This window comes from Diadema setosum, chromosome 16, assembly GCF_964275005.1.
Source record: "Diadema setosum chromosome 16, eeDiaSeto1, whole genome shotgun sequence".
Classification (NCBI taxonomy): Eukaryota; Metazoa; Echinodermata; class Echinoidea; order Diadematoida; family Diadematidae; genus Diadema; species Diadema setosum.
In genome coordinates this window covers 37,044,958-37,069,650 of record NC_092700.1, presented here as the reverse complement: position 1 = coordinate 37,069,650, position 24,693 = coordinate 37,044,958, and the positions used below count along the sequence as shown (strand labels likewise).

Below are 24,693 nucleotides of genomic sequence, written 5' to 3'. Positions count from 1 at the left end.
TTTGTATACTATTTCCACGATTTTTCCTGAACAGCGTGTACGAATATTATTTCTTTTTAATCTGACGTTGTCTTATTCTTTTTTTTTCTGAGAAATACTAGTAGATGTGTACATGACTTTACTGAGGATCATGATATACTAAATTGTGGCAGAGGCGTGTTTCAATAAGAACTTGACCAATTTTTGATTCCTCGTTTACTATCCAGCATACATTAGCAGCTTTTTTTGGTGTCCAAAATATAAGGCACTGTCGCGGCGTTAGCAACGTCTTATTTCTGTTTCTATTACAATCACTTTTGTCATAACACTACACCTAGTCTTTCATAGGCGTAACCAGATTTTTTTTTTCTTGAAGGTGGTTGTTTCAGTTTGGGATATGGAGGTACCGAGGTAGTAGCACCCCCCTGAAACAATGGAGACCTCGTGGATTTGGATTACATGGACACCCTACCCATTTTTCGCTTCATTCGTGTCATCTACTTTCTATTCACTTGCTCAAATCAGGAAAAATGCTAGTTGAAAACTTGAGAGAGAGCACTAAATGTATCACATTTACTCAAGTAACAAGCAAGAGACATAATAGATATAAATTCCGACCAACCGAACACGCATTATGATAACAATCTATCGATTGATTCATTTGACAACAGTAATATACCGACTTACACTAAAATAAAAACAATAGTGATATCTAAAAAGGAAGTCTAGCTCTACAACCTAATAATTTAGAACGGAGAAGTGAGTGTCTACGTCCACAACTACATATATTTGGGACAGGAGAGATGTCGATCCATTTTAAGAACAAGGGGTGGGGATGGGGCAAAACTCAAAGGCTATCTTACGAGGGAGCAAAGCAACTGAAAAGGGAAGGGAGTTGGAAGAAATATAACTCTTTTTCAGCATAAGGGAATTGTTGAAAATACCCATATCAAATATGCGTTTTAAGTATGATAAATCCATAATATTTTGTTGGTCATGATCGCATCCATATCTAGTTACGTAATCAGAATATAAGACAGGTTTCGTGAAAATATACGAGACAAGTTTTTAGCATCTATATCAACAGGGAACTACAGTTTACACTCACAGGTCGTACGATTTACACCAGCCCATTAGTGTACCTCCCCATCTTAGAGATTGTAGTAACAGTTATCAGTATTAATCCTTCTTCAAAAGGCAGACCCAAACACAGCATTGAATATAAACAGGTAAGGACGAAAGGAAAAAGTGATTAAGGGTTAAAGTATTGCAGCTAACTAATATAATCTAGTTGTTTTTTTTTTAGATAAACATCTAAGGATAAAAAGCCATGAAACAAATTAAACCAAACATATACAAAATGCTATATTGAAAAACAAAAGCACTAGATAAAATCAATCCGGCTATCATGAAATTGTATAGCCCGGATGCCGGGGGGTGGGGGGTGGGGGGGTGGGCTTCTGTGCCCCCCCCCCCCCCCCATCGGCACGTACGTTGCCTATTACGTAATATCCAAGAATCACTAATTTTTCCCTAAAACATGGCCGTTTTCTGTAGATTATGCTAATTATGCTCATTGATATACTTTGTATTTAGACCCTAAGTAAAGCTATTTTATGTTTGAAATTTCTTATGTATTTTTTTTTAATCTTGATTTGTTATGTATTTTTGTTTTTCTCTTACTCTTTATCTAGAATAGTTGATGATTACCAAAAAGGAAAAAAAAAAACAGGGAAAAATATTGATCTTACACTTCTTGCAAAACCCATACATTGTATTCATGCTTTTCCTAAATAGGGTCTCATAATGTATGCAAGATGTGAAAGAAGAGGTCATGAGATTTCAGCGAAAAAAAAAATCCGCCTTAAAGGACAAGTTCACCTTCATATACATGTGGATTGATTGAATGCAACAATATTAGAACACATCAGTGAAAATTTGGGGAAAATCGGACAATCCGTTCAAAAGTTATGAATTTTTAAAGTATCTGCGCAGTAACTGCTAGATGAGAAGACTACTACAGTGTATGATGTCACATGCGTACAACGATATAAGGAAAATAAAAAGAGAATTTCACAAAACTTTACTTTTTGAATAAAATGCACATTTCTTCGACTTGTTACTGATGTATGTTAAGGGTAATATCATTCCCCCTGCCTTCTGAAAGAGAGAAAACGAGTATTCTTTTGTTATGCGAGAAAAGTGAAAATATGTTGATTTTTCTTTATTCTTTCTTCATATTGTTGTACATTCGTGACATCACAAGCTATAGTAGTCTTCTCATCCAGCCGTGACTGAGCAGAAACTTCAAGAATTCATAACTTTTGAACGGAATGTCTGATTTTCCTCAAACTCTCACTGATGTGTTCTACTAATATTGCTGCATTCACTCAACCCACATGTCTGTGAAGGTGAACTTGTCCTTTAAGAAATTATTTCGAAAAATGTAGAGGAGGGGCTTTGTAGCCTCCCCCTCCTCCCCCGCCTGTACAAGAATTACAGCTAACAGTATACGTGCTATAATGGTAAACCAATGTTTAGTATGAGATAGAAAGCTAGCCGTACGAAATAATATCACAATGTTTCTTTAAATATCATCAAGTTTATGTCGCATACATTTTGGTTTTATTTGTAATCACAAATAAAATTTCTCTACGGATATGATAATTGTTTTATACTCTTTTATTTTCAAGAAATGCCATTGGTAAAGCTGGTTGGCGGATCCTCTCCTCTGAATGGCTTAGTGGTCCTGGAGTCAGACAAATATATGTGCTATGATAGCTTTAACCTCAGAGCTGCTGATCTAGTCTGCAGAGAACTCGGCTTCCCAGCAGTCGAAGATTACTCGGCTCAACCTATTCCAAGTGCATCAGCATCGAGTAGGACTCAGTGGCTTTCGTATTCTAAAGGTAACCATACGATATTGAGCATATGGATTGAAATAATATGCATGTAACAATGTTACCAGTCTACTTCATGAATAAACGTTAAACACAATAACAGAGACGATTATCTATAATGGTGCCTTTTAATAATGTCCAGAGGTAAATCTGCATACTTAACAGAGTTAGAAATATTTGAGTCATATTCTTGAGGAAGATTTTTGTTATTTTTCCCATGAATCTCCGATAGCCCTGGTAATATTCTGTATTTTCCGAAAAATGTCAAATGTTTATTCATACGTCAGGTACTAATTGCCAGAATGGACGTTTCAAGGACTGCCTACCACAAGAAACTCAGTGTCTCTCGAACACGGCTGTGAGACTCAGATGTCGAGGTAATATTAAATATGAAAAGTGCAAGCTATAATGTATTGTATATGATATGGAACAGATTGCACTCTCGAGAAAATTGTATTAAACGTTGCTTTTTTTTCCCGATGCGTCTGTAAATCAGACGCAATTCAGCCATTCGGCTGCGAAGTTTGATGATCAATAAACCATTCAAACCAAACTAAGCCAAAATTTTATCTGTTTTCTTTTGCGGAGTATCAATCTCCAAACAAAACAAATTCAATCATAACATCATCTATTAATCTGCGTCAGAATGCCTGTACCACAAATTGAGAGTGGAAGAGCATTTGATGTGATAAATCAACTTGTATACACAGCAAATTCAAAAGGCGCATAAGTCTCTGAATATCGATGCAATTTAGAATCAAACATATAAGGTAATATAAAGCAATATACATAACGCTTACATGACTACATAATACTGTAATTAACTTTGAATCACATAAAATTTCAACAAAACATGGATACAATATCATGATAATATCAACTTTTGGTTTTAGATAAACAAACAAAATAAGCAATACAATCCCATTTTGTAACTCTATATGGAAAAGAGGAATTCACAAGAGAAGCATACATGTAGCTGGTAAATTTTGTGAATTACTCCAGGAGATGAGGGCATTATCAAGATCCATCAAGGTCTCCATGTATGAAAATTTTGATATCATGACGTCAGGCGAAACAAAGAGAAAATTAAAAAAAGACTATGACCTGGGCAAGAACAAAAGCAAGGACGGAACAGGCAGGAAAACTCAACCAAAGATAGGCATAACAAAGAAAGGGAGAGAAACAAAAACAAAATCAAGTGTCTACAGTTTGGCTTTACAGCTACCCATTCCCAAATAATACGTTTGATTTCACCAAACGAATCGCATCATGCACGGATAACTCTTGAATTTTGTCGAGTGTATACAGACTTACATAATCCAACCAATGGAAAGAATACATCTAATTACAAACATGTTAATATAGAGGAGTACTTAGTATGCAAATTGGCGACGAGATGGTTTCAAAAGCTCGAAACGTATCAAGCTATGCTTCCCAGGCACGGTTTATTGTTTTCATGGCTTGTCTTTTTTAATTTCCGATTAAAAAGCGAACAATTTTCATCACACAAGAGTAATTGACGTATAAAAGGCAAAACCAGCGCGTTTGACAGACGAATTCTTCACAACTGAATAGTGCGGACATATCCAATTTAAAAACATACGCATAATAGAGGAGTTTGTTTTCATTTTACACAACACACTGGAGTCAGTTATATTTTTTGTTAGAAATAAAAGGAAAAAAAGAAATAAAAAGGAACAAAATGAAAGAAAGCTCATGCGCCCCCCTTGATTTTTTTTTCAAAGAAAAAATTGGAAGGGAGCCGTTTGTCTCTCTGTCTCTCAGTTCTTTGCCACCGGATATATATATATATATATATATATATATATATATATATAAAGTGCGCCTGAAGATTGTCCAGTGGAAGGACGTGAAACCGGTAGCGGTCTCCGTGCGCTCAAGGTAAATGAATACTAGTATATATATATCTATATATATATATATATATATATATATATATATATATATATTGCGCCCCCCTTTACGAAATTCCTGGATCCGCCTCTTGGAGTCCATCTACTTGAAACTCGAATGACATTGCGTTCATTCACAAAGGTTAAAGTGATTTTATATAGTATAGTATCCACTCAAGATGTGCTTCTGATGATTTTCTTGTTGATATGGCTCGTTAATATGGCTCTCACCCTTTTCTTGCCATTTAGTGTGCAGATAATGTCTGTCCTACGTCCAAGTCCTGGCAGTGTTTTAAAGCTCCGTCTTTAGGAATTGATCATTCCTTTCAAAGGTTAGATCGTCATGGATGTAGATGTGGATTTATGCAGTCTAAAAAGTACATGATTTGAATAAAAATAATTCTCGTCTGATGTTTACCCTATAATATTTATGTTTTATTTTTCCTTTTTTTTTTTCGTATTTCTACAATCAAGAACATATAACTTTATTAAATATGACCTATGTCATTATTGTAGGTCCCCGGGATAATGTCACAAGGGTTTATAGATAACTATTAAGCATATTAAATCAATGGCAGATTTTAAGTATCTAATTTTTTATTTACGCAGAACCTGGTTTTCTCGGGTGCTACATGGGCGATCGTCATACTTATCAGGCGTTGTATGATTCTGGCTGTAATGCTCATTCGGACGAAGAATGTGTGTCTACTTGTAGATGGAAAACCGGAAACAATGACATCGCTATTGTTAATGAAAGGAACTGCATATGTTATCGATCAGAGGAGTATGCCAATTTCATTTCTGGTGTAAAGTATACTCATTCTTGGACACCTCAAAATGAGGCAAAACCCGGGCGGGAAGTTCACTGTTTGTATAACCGTGAGTATCAAAAGATTTGACTAATGACAGTATGCGAAACTTGTCCTATTCTCATCACAATGCTCATTATTCTGTCAAAACAATGTTGTTCATGATCATGTTAATAACATGTTTGTACTGGTTTCAGATTTTGTGTTACCCCTATTGATTTATTATTGCTTCTAGTATACAGCACTGTATTCATTATAGTATACTGACATTTATTAGTACATGTACTGACAGAAGACATTATTATCTCTATCAGTATTATATTAAGTCAACTGTTGTTAAGAACATGGCTGATAATAAACTTGAATATGGTAAAAACAGGATTACAACAATATTGAATTTGCAAGAATATTATCCTTGCATTTGTTATACATGGGTTTTAATTAGGCGCTTTCTTTCATGTATAATGTCTGTCGGGTTTGGCGATAACATGGGCTTTGGGTCAAATGTTCACTGAGGCGATATCATCACAAGGTGTGAATTTATCATAAAAAAAAAGAAAAGTTGGCGTTATCGTGACGGTTTTGTTAGCAATCACGGCGACAGCAGTTTTTTTTTTCACTGTTTCGTTGTTGTCAATATTGTTTGAAAACGAGACTTTTTTCTTTCATCAATAGTTTCTGTCGGGTTTTGGAGGCATCCCGGTCCCGTGTGTAATGATTATTGGAACTCTGGTTTTACGAACGTTGGATCCGACATGACTCTGAAATGTGGTCAGAGTTTCTTCCACATCAGCATCGCGAACCTGCTGTGTGTCAGACTACCTGGATGGTCGACTTACTTCTCGATTTGGAACTCGTCAGTCCCGTCTTGCCTTGCAGTCGATAATGCACCAAACGGTCTGTCGTACAATGTCATATTTTAGCTCAACGGAAACCCTTTTTTTAAGCTCATAAGTCAGAGTAGAGATTAAAGAGACAGTAGTTCATCTTGATTGAGAAGATTGAACCGTACTAGTTGGCATCATGATTCTGGGATCTGACGACAGATACTTCGTACACTATCCCCATTCCCAAAGAAAAGGAGAGAAGAAGAAGAAGATGACGAAGAAGAAGAAGAAGAAGAAGAAGAAGAAGAAGAAGAAGAAGAAGAAAAGATAATTTCACTCAAACGTGGGGAAAGCACAATAATGATAAGAAATAGAGCGCAACAGTACGGACCTTCACCAGTCCTATTTCAAGACTTGGTTAACTAATGCTCAACATTTAGCGACTGACTAAATTATTACGTAATTTGTTCCTTCTGTCATTACTCTTTGATAAAATCTAATTAAAGTAACATAATATCATTTCTAAAGCGAATTCAATGGTTGCCAAAACACCGAGGAGATGGTTGATAACAGATGCAGCGTAACCGGGGGAGGGGGGCACTTCGGCTCTCCCCACGCCCCCCCCCCCCCCCGAAAAAAATACCAAACAAACCGTATGATTAAAAAAAAATAATGCTTAGTCAGAGAAACTGTTTCTGCATCTTATTGCACTGGTTCCATTGTCATACCTTGGTTACATATAATGAATGTCACTATGCCAGAAGCAGCACAACACCATCAACAAATACAAGCAACACTTTATGTGAGTATTGCAAGGTGCACACTATTATGAATTACAAAGTATTTGTGATGCGCTTGTTGGAAGGGCAAGGTTCGTATCAAAGCAATGTCAGTAGATGTGTGTAGTGACGTTCTACAACATCAACAAGTGGAAGTGTAGAAATGTGGTAAAAAAGTTAAATCATAAATCTTACATGCTGTTTACGGCCAATATTAGAGGGATAAAATCTTTAGCCAGAAACACAGAACATGAGTGTAGATATACGTCACCTTACTGTAGAAAATTGGCAAAGAGGAGCATTTTGCTTTCCGATATATGACCGTGTGGAGACGTGTGTACTTGTAGAAAATGATAATCCTTTATTTCTAGCATGAATTGACTTTTATCCAGCCACAAGCAACATTACTGTTGCACTTACTTAATAGAATTCATTGCCAGAAAATAGCATCTCAATTTGATTTTCGTGACCTTTGATCGTGACCCCAGGCCTCAACTTTCACCACTGTCATTTCAGGCAACTAATGTTGCATTCATGATACTAAATCTTCTCACTCAATATTATTTCATGTCGATATTCTGAGCTATAAAATTGTGGCTGGAAATTGCAATTAGATTAAATAACAGTAACGTTTGATCTGGACTTTTGATCTCTGAGCACTGTCAGTTCAATGCAAAAAAAAAAAAAAAAACCAAAACAAAACAAAAAGAAAAAAGGTCAATGAATAGTACTATGTCCATCATCTAAACCTAAGCAGGGCTTATATTGTTGCCTTGACCGAGAACTAAGAACATCCACTGTTTGTCTGTTTGTTTTTTAATACAATATGTACTTTGCAAAAACTTTACAAAAGTTAGCGGTCTCGTGTTTCCAGATAATCAGTTTCATCTCATGACGAAGGTTCAATCTGATTTATCACTTTTCTGTTTCTTTAGGCCTGCAGACAAAATTAATCGCACTGATTATTGGAACCCCTGTCTGTTTTGTTGCCATGATGCTTGCCATTTTATCCATGGCTTGGTGCTATTATCAGTGGAAAAAGTGAGTGTGACAATAATCAATTCTTTTTAGTATTTTTGTGTGTGAGTGTGTGTGTGTTTCCAAGTAGATACATGTACACATATGTGTATGTAATATATGCTTATTTACAATGCAAACATTATGTATTGCAAGCATTGACTTGTAACGAAAAGACGAACACTGTCTCAATGTCCCATACAAACGCCGCACTATACGCACACACAATTATCAAACGAAACGAAAGGCTATGGAATTTAAACAGTTGTTCAATATTTGTAAGTAAACATTATAAAGAAATAAGTTTTGTGCGATTTTATGTATCGGAGTTTCACTGTAGAAATTTATGAAATTAAAGTCAAAGTTAAAGTTGTTCTCACATGTAACAGTGTTTTGATATATCACAACGTATTCCACAGAACCTTTTTCTCGTATCCTTCGTTTTGATTAATAGGAAACGTAGGCGTCAAGAAGATTCAAATAAATCAGATACCCACTCATTGCACTCTATCAATACCGATGCTCGCACGGTGCATTGCTCTTTGCCGGAACGTCCACTCAACAAAACTGGCGACGCCATAGTTAATCAGCAGAGCGAGGATCACGTCTACCTGAACTCTGCAAAGGTAGTCATCGTATATTAAATCGTTAGGATAGCATGTCGTTACGTTACGACCGAATTCTAAAAAAAGTATTTAACTATTTTTTTTTTATGTTTTAAAAGACAATCGACTTTGAAAATGCAAAATTCCCGTGTAGAACTTCCATGTAAAGAATTTTCCCCTGTAAAGTTGACTAAAACTTAACTCATATAGCAGCCTATCAAGGGAGGAGTTTAGAAACATTTTTGGAAATTTTCAAACACCCAAAAGCTAATGGAGATGAAATCGGTAAATTGCCCGCTGCACTAAGATTCGTTAAATAAAGAGTTTTACAAGAGTAAGCCTCGTGGTGTCATTTATTTTCACTAGATCTGGACGACAATCTTTATAGAAGTAAACATGTTGAACACTTTGTTCAGATAAATTGTGTATCGATAGAATTAAAGTTAAAGTCAATGTCGGAAATCGATACGATCCATCAACATGCTTTCCCCTATTCTTCATTTGCGTTTGACAGGATCGCAGCTTTAAATCGGAAATGATCAACGATCCAAAAGAATCTATTTCCCGGTCTCTCCATGACGTCTCACATCGAGATAGTACTAAAGACATCACGGAAGACATCGCGCAGTGTCAAGACACGACAGCTGATGCCAAGAAAGAGCATTATATGGACATGACCGGAAATGTGAAGAAAAAGAAGGGAGATGTTGAGAAGTTTGTTGAATGTAAGGATTCCTCTGCAGCTGAAAACGACGTTGATGAACACGGTTATTTGATTTCCAACGTAGGTCCACGTGGAGCTACGAATAGCGAACCTCCAGAAAATTTTAAAAGTGAAAAGACTGGTGACAACCTTGACAGTGTCCAAGCAATGGACAAAGGTTTAACTATCCATTCCAGACCAGCAGATGGTGGATGTGGGGTTACATACGAAGAGATTCCATCAACTTCGGACCAATCCGAACCCATCAGAGAACCCCCACGTGACCGCGAGTACTCGACTATCGAGAGAAATAATGATTCTCTTGCGACAGGCCTAAACAATGCTCTGTATTCTGTTTCAATATACTCACGCAAGGAAAGAGAAGAGCACGATTTGGACGAAAATGGGTATCTTCTTCTTGAGGCATGATAACGCTGGTGAAATCATAAAAGATCAGAATAAACTTGGACTAAGTAGAATCCTCCCTCGCTCCCCCTATAGCAGTCAAAGAACAAATTAATATTCACAGTCCGAAGTGCTCGAAAGGTCAGATCAAAGTCGCCATGTGCGAGAACATTCCTCTTAACCTAGAACTCTGGAGATGCTTTGATTTCTTTTTACCATTCAGTCTGAACTATGAGGTGACTAATGCAAGGGAATTTCATAACTCCATTAATGCAGCAAATTCCTGGAGAAAAGACCATTTGAAACCAACCTGTGTGGTCTGTGTAGTTTTCATAGCATTTAGGAGATATTTATTAATGTCCTGATTAACAATAGGGAATATAGTAAAGGTACAACATTAAATCAAATCATCTGGATCCTTGACGCTTCATCAGCTCGTCTGATTTGATGGCGGGAAGGCGTCGTTGCCAATCGGCGCAGACGCACTGCCGACGTTATTGTTCGAATAGGGAATAGATTGACAATTATATCCTTACCTCACTGTAGGAGCACATGCATGAATCTCATAGTTAGTATAACTGCTGTGCCTTCGAAATGATAAAAAAAATGATTAGTTTAGGAGGAGTGAAATCGTTGTGCAATGGCGATTGAATCTTTATAGCTCTTGTAGGATCATTTCCGTGGCAGATAGATTGGATATTAAAGAGCAGCAGCAAAGATCGATATTGGGAGATGCTACAAAAGCCGAGGGAATATCAATAACCCATAGGTTTATTCACGTAGGAATAGATTATGAGGAATTTACGTATGATAATGCAGACATGGCAGATAAGATAAGATATACATTTATCTTTAAGATAATCTGAGTCACCTCTAAATGGATTTTTCTTTGGTCTTGCTTTCATACTCGTTGTGCTTGTATGTTTATTGTAAACTATTGCACACTTGCATGCTTGCTCGCCAATACTGTAGAAAAACAACCTGTTACTTATAAAGGAACTATATGTATTACTTTACTCACAGTTTACAAAAGTGACGTCATTGCAAAAACTGGTATATCTGCAGTATCTAACCCAATGTACAGACTGATGTATGTTTACAATTGTCACAGTTTACATTTGAATAAGCTATATAAATGGTTGTAAAAATCGTATTTCTTACATTACTAACATGTTGTAACATTTGCATGCTGTTTTTCTTTTTAACTCCTATTATTACAAGTCAGGTAAGTCAAGACTAAAGCAATGGAAAATGCAGCAGGGTTCCATTTCCATTTGTATATAGACGTACAGTTTTTTTTTTGAAAGTAACATATTGTACGACTGTACTTGCACTCATAATATCAGCATCCTCTCGCATGCGCTGCACATACTGAGTAGTAGCCTACATGCACACACTCACACACACACACACACACACACATCAAGTAAAATATATACACTCAGTACATTTACACGTACGATGGAAGCATACATGATGATACATGATGGCTTCATTGACAATACAATAGTTGTTTGTTTTGATGATGAATTATCACAGTGAATAATACTTTACCACTCTAGATTCCACTAATATCTTTTATTTTCCTCTTTCTAACAGGATGCGAGAAGCTTTACCTTTTGATGATTGATATAATGTGTTTGTGTGTGTGTGTGTGTGTGTGTGTGTGTGACTGCTCTGATGGAAACAAAATGTGATTATGGTATTTTGTATGATAATTATACCTGATCATTTATCCATAATCATCATTTATGTCAAAAACACCTTTCAATCCAGACCAATAGCGTAAAGCTAAAAAAAAAACTGTATACTTGGAGTAATTTTCACCTCTTCTTTTTACCATATTATGGTGGTTATGATGGTTACCTTACAATAAAAACACAGAAACCCAGAAAGTTTTGCTTTGTAAAGGCTAGATTCTGAAAGAACCTGGATTATTATGCTATATATATATATATATATATATATATATATATATATATATATATATATATATGGAGAGAGAGAGAGAGAGAGAGAGAGAGAGAACATGAAAAGGAAAGGGAAAGGTAAAATTAGTGAAAATGGAAAACGTGCGTGCTGTTTGGTACATGCTGCAATGGTGTTACTTTTAATGCAAAACATCCGACAAGCTGAACTGATGAAAACTTCAGAGCTGAATTTATAAAAGTTACATGTTATACTATTATATTGGCCTATGTTCTTACTATTTCTTACCATCTTACTATGTATGGTAGGTTCTATGATAGACTGAAACTACTTACTGATCATTCACCGGCGCAAAGCCGCAAAAGTGGGTAAAACACGACAAATTGAACAAGATGATAATAAACGTTTATGCTGACAAGTCACAGGGTCCATTTTTAAGAGAATCGCTCAGTTTGATTCATTGTAGATACAGACGTGTACACGTACAATAAATTTGTCCTTACGTCAAGAGAAGGCCCTAAAGGGAACTATGAAGTGCATATCTTTGACCACACATATACTATATTTTACGTTGTGAGAAATGAGTGCTCTATCCCCCTATATCGACCTGACTGTCTTTCTCTAGAATTATTGCAGCTGGATCGCCATTCAGAATTTACCCTTCAATCATATCTAGTTCAGCATGATTGTCTCCTACGGTATTCTACAATCTACGTTGGCATTGAGCATGCAGAACCAGTCAAACCAATGTGTTAAAGAGAACGTGAAACCAAAAGCTTTTGATATTTTTTTCTTAGAATCATCTCTCTGCTATGATAGATGCATGAACAATATCGTCATGATTAAGGAGCTTTCGTTGAACCTTGACGTGTTCGAAGCAAACAAATCTATATTGTTCCTAATCTTTTCACAGTTACGAAAGTACAGGGGATATGCTATAAAAACTATGGACATTTCGTGTATGATAAAGACAAGCGATGATTGGCATTCTCAACTTGCTGTTGAAAATTCAGTCCATTGTTTTGTTGGAAGCTTTAGAAATGTAATGGAACTCCTAATTTTACAGAAGTGTTCGAAAGTTTCACTTTGCCAGTTCGCGGGGTGAAGCCTTTTGTATACCACTAAATGAGCATGCGCAAAATTACCAGTCTCTCTCTTTCCACCTCCCTGGTTAGTACCTCAATCTCATAGTACTATGAAGTAGTGCGGAAAGTACAGATACTGTAGATATTAGCATCTGACCGAGGGCAGGGATATTTTGCATCGAACAAGAAGCAGTCAAGAACTTCCCACTTTGGTTCAAGTTTGACAAAATATAGTTCAAGATTCAAGATTCAAATTTATTTTCATTTCCATCAAATAAACAAAGAAATTATATACAATGTATATGCACAGGATATTTGTAATAATTGCAGAATGTGATTTAACAAAGCACATATAAAAATGAGTAACAGATGAAAAAAAAAAACCCACACAATTATATCTTTGTTGATATATACATAAAGCGCATAATACAAGTTAACTAAAGATGGGGATGGAAATGGAGGGTCCCACTAAGAAGCAAAGCTTGTACGATATGGGACCCTCAGAAAATACACAAGACAGCAATATAAAACATAACAATATTTTTGTATCCATCTCGTTAATAAAAGCAATCATAGATCCCTCTCAGTGCCTCTGAAGACCAATGCACTCATAGTAAAAAAACAAATAAACAAACAAACAAACAAACAAACAAAAGAACCTTAAGCCAATGAGCAATAAGCTCACATATGAAATTTAGGTTGAAACATTTGTTTAATTTGAATGTTTTCTCTAACATAGCAAATGATCGCAATGTTGTATATCATCAAAAATGTAAAACGTTATATGAATATAAATTTATGTGTAGATATTCAAAATATCATGGTACATCCTAAATTGGGTAGATTTCAGTACTGATTATGAAATGGCCCGTGTAGGCCTACACTCTCTTCGGCTGGGCATGCGTTTATATTACGTTTATTCACAGAGGGAGATCACAAGGTCACCAGACCGTTCTGAGTTGGTTACAATATTTTCTGCCATTCGTTGTGTTCATCTTTGTCTGTTTTGATCAGACAATACACACAATCATTCTAACTAATAGCATGGACAGGTGACATATTCTCGCTTTACACATTACTTTAGACCAGAAGAAAATTTTAACATTTCTTTATATCATGAATATCGAGAGAGTTGATGATCTAAATGATTTTCTTAACCAAAAATAAATCGTTGTTCTAGCTGGCATGATTTCAGTGACTTGACACAAATCATTCACGTCTTCATATTCGTACAATTCAAGACTTCATTAATACAGCCAGATTGCTAAGTGCCACATTCCGCATGCCATATCCCGCACATGTCGTGTCACATTTTAGGGTGCTAATAACATTAGTTTGCTTATAAATGAGTGATGTATCTATATCTTTTCTCCTTTTTGTTTGTTGTACACCATAACAAAATCACTCTTGCAACTTTTGATAGTTGTCTTCATTTCTTGGCAATAGAAGAACGGTATAAAATTCGAAAGCTAAAATGAAAATGTCATATTTTTTCTATACTATATTCTTTATTATGATAAAGATCGGTTGATATAACGACACTGTATACATCATGTTGACTAGTACACCAATATAAAGGACCTTCCTTAATCTTTTTAAATGATATTTAATCTTGTACATGCTGAAATAATCCTAAGATAAAAATCGAAACAATACAAAAAACAGAAAGCATTACATTCACATGTGGACTTTGTCACAAGGACCATAACACTTTAACGGCGAACCACACACTGGCAGCTCGTGTATTGAATACACGCAGCCCATGCACAAACCCCGGTCACACAGCGCTTTACGGCTCAATCACGGCCAAAACACGTCAAAGAATGGTCTCCCGTGAAAGCAGACGATGTTGTTCGCGTTGATGTCTAGTTTAAGACGAGCTAATTGGGTCGATTTATAGACGCGGCAGGACGGGACGAGCTAATTAGGTCGATTTATAGACGCGGCAGGACGCGGGGAAAAATCGGACGCGGTAAAAAGTTTTGAACTGCTCAAAATTGTATTCCGCGGACGACCACGGGCGGCACACGTGGTAAAGACGTGCAACACACGTGAAACACACGTGATAATCCATGTTCCGGCAGTGATTAAAACTTGGGGAGACGCGGTAAAGACGCGAATTTTTAGCGGTCTGCTACGGGCAGAGCACGGTCATCTGACGCGTGTTACGCGTTGGTATCACGGGAAATAGCGTGTATTTAGCGGTTTATCGCTGACAAATGGATTTTCCGCGTACACACACGTGGCTGGACGTGGTTAGCCGTGCTTAGGCAGTGCTTGTTTGTTTGTTTGTTCATTTTCCATCTGTGAAGATGGCTGGATAGCCCATATTCAGCTATGGTAAGCTGGTCTTCCATGGGGTCCAGTTGGATGTGAGGTGGGACCACTTCACCGGGTTAAACACCCTGCTCTTTGCGATGAATGAATGAAGCGGGTTCTTTTACGTGCATGAGTTGTTGCTCTCTCATACATGGGACCTCCATTTTATGTCCTATCCGAGGGACAAAGTGTTTTGCCTCTTACTAGAGGGGACGGTATGCTTACACACAACATTGCTCAGTCCAGACTCGGGTTCGAACCCGGGCCGCGTGATCATGAGGCCAACTCACCGCCCTTTAGCAGTGGAACACCCGCCAACGGCCATACCCCGTACAAACCACGGCCAAATCAAAATTGACCAAAAAATTACCACTTACGACCACGTCCACCAGATTTTCATAACTTTTTGTACGTGATTTGGACGTGGAGTGCTGTGTGACCGGGGCTTGTACACAGAATACACTCAACTTCCACCACTTACTATGGTGAAACAATGCATCGCCGATGGTATACTTTGGCTTATAAATCCCCTCTGCGCTGTAACATATAAATCTAAAACGGCCTTTCCCTGCCTTTAATATTTCCATTTCGGATAGAAATCAGGTATTGATTCACTATGAATGGGAATAACTCTTCTTTGGTAAAGGCAGTAAGCAATTGAATTCTGAGGTATGCTGGTGAAATCATAAAAAAAACCGCACTAACCTATACCATATATAGCAACGTCTAGCAACTGATTAAATCCGGTGGATGTTCAAAAGCCTGTTAAAGGGATAATGTACCTTTTGTTGAGATGCAGGTTTTCCAGTTTTTCTGGTGAGATAATGAGAAACCTTTTATGAAATATATGAAAGGGCATACTATAATTCTAAAAGGATTTCAAAGTTTATTTGATGAAAATTGGTTTTGAATTATCTGAGATAGCCTAAAAACAAAGCGATCCTAATGAGAGGTGTGATCCACCTCCACCAAGGATTGCTTTTGTTTTACCCTGTTTTTGGATACCAAGCCATTTCAATACCAATTTTCATCAAGTACATTTTGAGTTTCTCTTAGAATTATATACTCTGTAACATTTCCTAAGTGGTTTTTAAGTAAAAAAAGAGAATATTAAGCAGATGGGTGAAGGTTGATGTGAGAATTTTCTTTAATTTGTGTCCCTCACAAATGAAGTTATTTTGTAAAATCTCAACTTCTGATCTATGATTAAACAAACATGTCGAAAAAAAAAACCCCACGAGTCTCGAACCTGTAATCTACTGCTTTCCGGGCATTGACACTACCATCAGGCTATCCCCGGTTGCCGGCTGTGACATGTTTGTTAAATTAATGATCAGCAGTTGCGATCTCACAAATTTCATCTGTAGAGGGAGATAAATTGGTTTTTAAGTATGGCAAAAAGTTAAAAGCTGAATCCTCATTCCAACCAATACTATTAACATTATCATCCCTATAAATAGACGTGAATCAGCCTTCCACACACATTGCTTCCTTAAAGCCTCTCAAGGTTTGAATAATTCATAAACAGCAATTTGGATTTCATATCAAAACTGAAACACAGTAACAATCTATCAGTCGTGAGGATTGTTGTGAGACAAAAACGTCATGAACGTGAACTTATTGAAGTTAATGTCTTCGACAAATACTGATCACATGTTGTCCAGTAAATCGAAAGTAACTGGAAGAAGCCGAAGTACTGTACATGACAATGTGTCTTGAAAATTCTCACGAAGAGATGTAAGCATGATAATCAGTTTTGTTTTAGATTTTCACATAGTTGTAAAGGAAATAACAAGAAAGATGAAATAGAAAAGGTAATCATGAAAAACAGGAAAAAAAAAAAACCAAATAAGCAACACAAAACCAGTAAAGAAGCAAAGGATGGAATGACATAATCCCTGGAGAGTTAGAACGTGAAGCATCATTCCGTGTTCATAATTTCTTCCAAGTTACAGATTCGATTACCAAAAGACATTTCATGAAAGTTATGCTTAGTCCATGGGAAGGGGCAGGTCAATGTGTTTTTCACTTCAGCAAGGCACTTTGTCCACGTTATCGCTCTCAATCCGGGAGTATAAATGGGTACCCGGTAAGATGAGACTGTCTATGTTGATTGATAAGCATGTGCGCTCACGTAAAATGGCAACTGGGTTTTGAATCACTGTAAAAACATCGGTGTTAGATTTAACACCATGGGTGCTAAATTTAACACCGATCAAGTGTTAATAGAGGACCACACCCACAGGTGTAGAAAATGCACTGTGATGGTGTTGAAAAGTGTTCACCTGACACTTCGTGGTGTTAATTTGACACTGTACCTGGTGATATTTTGGCAATGTACTGGTGTTAATTCAAAAATGACACCATGGTGTTGATTTGATATTGCTGGTGTTGATATCAATGGTTTAACACCCGTCCAGCTTCAATAAGAGACCACACCAGCTGGTGTTACTGTGGTGTAAATTTATTTTCACATTTTTTCAACAATCTAGTGTTTTAACGTAAAATTCTTGATCGTCTTGTTTAAATTAAAATTCAACAAGAAGGGCAGTTACTAAGAAACTCTTCAAAAAACGGTTTTATATTTGGAAATGACACCCGGAGGTGTTAATTTAACACCATAAATGAGCACCGAAAATTTAACACCAGCTCGGTGTTCACTATTTAACACCGGACTTTTTGCAGTGATGCTTCCCAGCAAGTAGAGAGTTGAACACAATAGCGTATGGCAGATGTAGGTTGTCATGCATAGATGCGCACGCAATCTCAGCCATCTCCAATAACACCAACAGTGACGTTGTTTTGGCACCGGTAATTGTTAAACTTGCCCACAGCAGATTGGAAGTCTTCACTTTGAAAAACATTCCAACCGTATTATACTTTCACATTTTACACTTGGAAGTGAATTAATTTGTGTAGAGATATCTTTCATCGAGTTGGAGTCACTCTTTAATTACACGGCAAAAGAGGGACTGACATGGAATTTATTTTTCGTCATTAAGCAAAGATTAAAAAATGTCTCCCTTGGTGTTTTTGATTGCCTGTTTCTCTCTCTACCAGCCGTTGCTCACTTCCTCAACCATGAAAAGCAACACGGCATGTACGTATCTTTTCTTTATCTTTTTTTTTTTTTTTTTTTTTTTTTTTTTTTTAGTGGTGGTGGTGGTGATGATGGTTGGGGTAATTTGTTTAAGAATGTTCTCGCAGATATTTCTTTCTTCTCAAGTCTTTTTTTTTAAAGGTGATGCATGCATTATTGTGAGAAAAAAGAAATCACATAATATTGCACCTTGTATTTCTAACATTGCTTTTAACGCTTTATCTTAATAGTTTGACACTCGAATCAACTAGGGGACATTTGTTTAATGCACTAGCCCCGGACATTGGTACAGACTGTAAACTTTCTTATACAGTATAAGACACTACAATAATTTCACTCTTACACAAGCATGTAAATGATAAGACGCTGTTCAAATATGATTGTTCCGTAATGTCAATCTTTTATTCATTGTGCTTGCAGATTATACTCTCAAATGCCCGGGGAGGCCACTAACCCTCGACATACAGGTATGGTGTGATAGAGAATACATCGCCAACAATAGCTGGGTTATACAGGCCCCTCCAGGACGGCGATTTCTCATTGAAGTTCAGTCTATCAAGGATACATGGACGAGATTTCATATTCAGGATGTGATATCCAACAGAACATTTATAACTGGGCCTGTGGATAAAACAGTCTCCGTTTTATCACTGACACATGTGACGAAAGTGCGTGCAAGTGGTGCATATAGAGATACAGTAAATTTGAAGATAAACGCAACGTGTTACGAGGGTAAGTATATGTAAAGTGGTGGAGTAACATGCCCACTTTACTGGAGAGATAGTACAGGCAGGAAGCTGGAATATAGCTTTCATACCAAGACATGTAATATAAGTTTATGGAGCAACTTGCCCACTTTAGTGTACATAGAGTTTGTAGATCCAGAAAGCTGGAATCTATTCATTACCAAGATACAATAGCTGCTTGGTACACAGTGTATTATATAGTGCCACCACGCAACCTAAAGGTTGAATGAGTTTATGAAACAAAAGAGGTACTGCCACCCTACTTGAATAGTGGATTTAGTGGCAATGACTGGACAGTGGCAATGACTGGACAGTGACTTAGAGATAGAAAACCACATAAAAGTGGCTGGTATTGTTCTATGTTACTTTGAAGTTTGCCACCTTGTGATGCCGTACAAAGAACCAGAGTACAGCATGCACGTAGAATGCTTTGTATTAAGTTTCTTTCTCAATCTCCCTCTCTCCCTCTCCTATCTCTCCCTCTGCCTCTTTGTCTCTCTCTCTCTCCCTTACCATTCATGGTCAGTTTTTGTATAAAGTTTTTGTATAAAGTTTCTTTGAGAAGGGTTAGTCAGGGAAAGCTTGGGTACTATACCAGAGATAAGTATTATGGGATAGTAGGAACAGGAAAGTATATATAGTAGATATTGGAGTTGATACTTGTCAGTCTCTCTCCCCAAGCCCTGTGAAGTGGAAGGACGTGTTCCAGTTTCTCCGAGACCAAGCTGTTATACTTAAATGTTTTAGTGGAGAAACTCAACCTTTTGCATTTATACACAAAGTTCCGTCCTGACATAACCAAGTCATGTCCAGTGTACGTCAGTTCAAAGTTGATAAAATGTTTTGAATGATATTTTATGGACGCTTTGCTGTACATTCGAAACGGTCTGTTATATGTTGGTCGACCTAAGGAGAAGTCAAACGACTACTTAGTGCTTTGTGGACCAGACACGCAGCTTCAAGAATTTGCAGCAAGCCCGAAGTAACCTTCATTTGGACCAGGACCCCCCCCCCCCCCCCAACTGTGAGTCAACTCAACGCAGAGATGTCCTCTGGTCATCGTTCGTGGACCCTCTTCACTTCATGAACTGAGCGCTCCAACGAGACTCGCCATCAGTTAGCATGTTAAGTCGACCGCGAGGACTGTATCCGTGAGCATTTTGCGCGAATATTGAATGGTAGAGACCCAATCCCCTTCATTGAATATCAGAGTGGACTTATATGTGAGTACATTCTTATCTCTGTCATTTGTATATGTATAATAACTCTTTTTATCTTTCATGGTTAAAAGAGATCAAACTGGTTGCTCTGATGCCTGACTTTGAATAAATCTCAACACCAACAAGGTGATTAATGTAATCCAATGTGTACTACATTGTCTTTGTCACTGCTTTGACGCCCACATACTTAGTTTGTTTAATGCTTCTGTGTGATATATCCATTTGGATGAAATTATGTATTCGGGGTGAGAATAAGCCATCCTGACAAGTGACTTTATTCTACACATGCACAATAACACCCCCTTACATATATATACATGGGCTTGTAAAAAATACTAGTAAGTATCTATTGTTGTTAACACACTATTTCCACGCTTTTTCATGAACAGCACGTACAAAACTTTTTCTTATCAATCTTACATTGTCTCATTTTTTTTTCTGAGAAATACTAGCAGATTTGAACATGACATTACTGAGGGTATAACACGAAATTGTAGCACAGGCGTGCTTTTATTAGAACCTGACCAATCTTTGATTCCTCGAATTCTACCTATACAGGAAACTCTAGTGTCTTTTTGCGAAAAAAATACATGGTCTTGTAGTTTTTAGTAATATTTCTCTGTCACATTTATGTTTCTATTACATGCGAGTACTAAAATCATAGATATTATTCAACCTTTCGTAGGCGTACACAGGATTTTTTCCTCTTTTTATAAGGGGGTTGCTTCATTTTTGGAAAATGGAGAAAGAGCAGCGCATTTCCGTCGTGAGAGATGTGGAGACCTCGCCGATTTGGATTACATGCACACCTACCCATTTCTCGCTTCTTTTAGGTCATCTACTTTTTGTTCACTTTCTCAAATCAGGAAGAACAATGAGTGAAAACTCATTCAGAATGAACATTTGCTCATGTAACAAGAGAGCTTTGTTGCCTCACTTGTAACAAGAAAGAGAAATTATTATTCAAACAATAGCACTCATTATAACAGTAAATTGATTGATTTAAATCTAGAACAGCATTATGCCAACTAACGCCAAAATACACAATTTAAAAAGGAATTCTTGCCCTTAAATATAATAACTTAGAACGGATAACTGATCGTAAACTTCCATAATTTTATAATTTATATAAATTTTATGTGACAGGAGAGGTGTCCAGCCGTTTTCAGAATGGGGAAGGGGAGGTGGGGGCATACACGTAACACCAAGAATATCTACGTATAAAGGAGAAGCAACTGAGCAAGGAAGGGAGTTGGAGGGGATATAACCCCTTTCCCACCTAAGGGACTTGTTGAAAATATCTTTATCAAATATTTGTTTTAAAGCATGGTAAATGCATAATCCTTGATGATCATGGTTGCAGCCATTTCTGATGATGTTGTAATCATGATAAGACAAGTTTCGTGAAAATAGGCCTGCGAGACAAGTTTTAGCATCTATACCAACATGTCACACAATTTACACTCACAGGTAAAACAATTAATGCTAGCTCATTTTCCCATCTTGGGAGCCATATTGTCGGTCATTCGGGATTGTAGTAACGGAATCATCAGTATTAATCCTTCTTCAAAAGTCAGACCCAAACACAACATTAAATATAAACCTGTACAGTCGAAAGGAAAAAGTAATTAAGGGTAAAAGTATTGATAATGATATTATAATCTAACTTTTGAAATAAACATTTAAGTCTAAAAAGCCATGAAACAAAACAAACATACAAAATGTTATATTAAAAAAACAAAACCACTACTGTTACATATCAACACTGCTCACTTCTACTTTAAAGCTAACAGTATTAGTTCTCTGGCAAACAAAGGTTAGCATGAGGTAAAAAGTTAATAATATAAAATATTACTGATTCTTAAGAAAAGATTGTCAAATCCTTACGGATATATACTCCTTTATTTTCAAGAAATACCATCGGTAAAACTGGCTGGTGGACCCTCTCACATGGATGGCTTGGTGGTCATGGACTCAGACAGATTGGTGTGTTATGATGACTTTAACGTAAGATCTGCTGATTTCATCTGCAGAGAGCTCGGCTTCCCAGCGGTAAAAGATTATTTGGGTCAACCTATTCCAAATCAACGATTTTTAATTGATAAAGGTAACTGCAGTGTTTGGTATGCACTAATAATGCATTGAAGATATCACTAATATTTTCACTCCATATCTTGAATGCAGATGCAAAACGGAATAATCCAGATGATTATCTTAAAAACCTCTTTAATGCACCGAAATAGAATTGCACATTTTTTAACAACAAGGTTGGACATAGTCGAGTTAAGTCTTGACAGCGATCAGTGCAATGTGTTCTTGTGTTCTTTTCCCCATATCCCCGATTCTTCTATGCCAATTTTACAGTGATATGAAGAAATGTTTATCATACTTCAGGTTATCCTTGTCGGAGTGCAAGTTTAAAAGATTGCCTACGTGTACCTAAGGACAATGAGTGTAACTCGAACAGCGCTGTGAGAATCAGGTGCCGAGGTAAGATGGAAAAAGAAGAGTGTAAGGGATGTGAATTATATTCCTTTATTCATTCATTTTCAGGAAGTTACTGGTTTGTATGTAGCATGTAGCCACATTTCTGTAATAAAATAGTAGACTTCAAAGCCAATACAAAATACTTTTAATGGAAGAAGAAGAGTTTGGTGACTAATGACACACTAATACATACCAAAATAGAAGGAGGGATCGCATAAGTAATGTACCTCTTGTCGGAATTATAAAGACTTTTTGTTTCGGCTGTATAAAGTGTATAAAACGCACCCCTTGTGCGTTGTTTTGAAATGGCATACTGTTTGTATTAATGTCTAAACTTCAAGACGCTTGACTTCATGTAAACGACAAAACCGAATACTTTATCTCTATATTGATATTTATCTGATTGAATTGTTTACCGTTTGCGTGAAATAGTTTGGGAAATGAAGTGGAAAAAAATCATGTTCTAAGGTGTCGAACGTGTCTTTTATATACTTATTTACCACGAAACAAGGATACTGTGGACTTTTCCCAGACAATATGATCACACTATAAGCATAATCAATAAAGACACTTGCCATTGCAAAATAAAATCGGGTCTATTTGACGGTAAATATAATAGAATAGATTACTCTCTTTCACAGATTGTATAAGATATTCTCTCTTTTTGTTTGCTATGAGTATTTTTTGTAGTTAAATCTCCAACAAAACAAATTTAAATGCAATAGCTCATGCGACTATATAATGTTTTCCAATGGTTTTTGTAAGACGGCGTGTACTATACGGTTGAAGTGGAGAGGTTTTTTTTTTTTTAATTTCAAGCTCGGTTTATCCATCTGATCGCTTCTCTTTAAAGGGGATGGCTAGTAACTGATCAGTGGGAATCAGTGGGAATGCTGTGGGATGATTGTTCCAATTCTTGTGGGATTCATTTAAGAGTACATATCTATTATTGTGTGAAAATTATTTGCTTCAGAATGGTCTCATATTCAAGAAATGATCGGTTACTAGCCATCCCCTTTAACGTTATAATTTCCAATTAACAGGCGATTAAAAGGCGAACAAGTTTCATCATGATGAAGCAGTTGACGCGCCGAACAAAACTACTCTACGTTTGACAGATTAACACATTCTTCATAGCTGAACAGAGCGAACAAATTCAATTCTACAACATACATACAACAGAGAATTTCGATTTAAAACTGCAATGACGAGTTTTATCGCCAGGATTAGAGGGACTGCAATTTATATGCAAATATAGTTGATTTGAATTCAAGATTTGTGTCTGATGATTTTCTTACATACAGTGCACTCCCGTTACAACGAACACGGTTATAACGAAATTTCGTTATAACGAAGTAAATCTTGTGGTCCCAAAATTATCACCATTAAAGTCTATGGTGCAAAACTCGCTTATAACGAACACGGTTATAGCGAAATTTCCGTTATAACGAAGTCTTTTCCGAGCGCCACAGACAAAGAAAAAAATGTGCTCCGTTATAACGAAACGCGAATTGCTTTCGAAAATACGTAGCGGAACAAGCATTTTATAGCGTCTCTGCATGGGTGAACGCTTCACACCACTGTGTCTTCGCTCCTTGTGTCACGCACTGTTTCTGAGGGGAACTTGCGTTTATTATAGTAATAGAATTATCCCATCACATTTCACAAAGCTTTCCAGTGTATGATGAGTATTCAGCAAACAGAATATGATATACGTGGTTTCCTTGTTTTCGTTATATATTGTATTTGTTCGGTTATAACGAAATTTCGTTATAACGAAAGAATACCGCCGGTACCGAGCATTTCGTTATAACGGGAGTGCACTGTACTCTCATCCTCCTCTTCCCTTTGATAATAATGTTGCAAAGCT

General features: G+C 36.9%; 2 protein-coding genes across 2 annotated transcripts in view; both read left to right on the top strand.

The window, feature by feature from the left end:
• Positions 1-24,693, top strand: part of LOC140239873 (uncharacterized) — a 137,580-nt gene that overhangs the window by 52,265 nt on the left and 60,622 nt on the right. The window contains exon 6 of the mRNA XM_072319692.1: positions 5,402-5,671. Coding sequence (XP_072175793.1) covers positions 5,402-5,671 — 270 coding nt within the window. The remainder of the gene's footprint in view (positions 1-5,401; positions 5,672-24,693) is intronic.
• On the top strand, positions 9,365-9,961 carry LOC140240110 (uncharacterized). The gene has a single exon (XM_072319919.1). The coding sequence runs from the start codon at positions 9,365-9,367 to the stop codon at positions 9,959-9,961; it is 597 nt and encodes a 198-aa protein (XP_072176020.1).

Excerpts from the sequence above, each read along its gene's own strand:
- LOC140240110 (XM_072319919.1), top strand. The coding sequence starts at position 9,365 with ATGATCAACGATCCAAAAGAATCTATTTCCCGGTCTCTCCATGACGTC.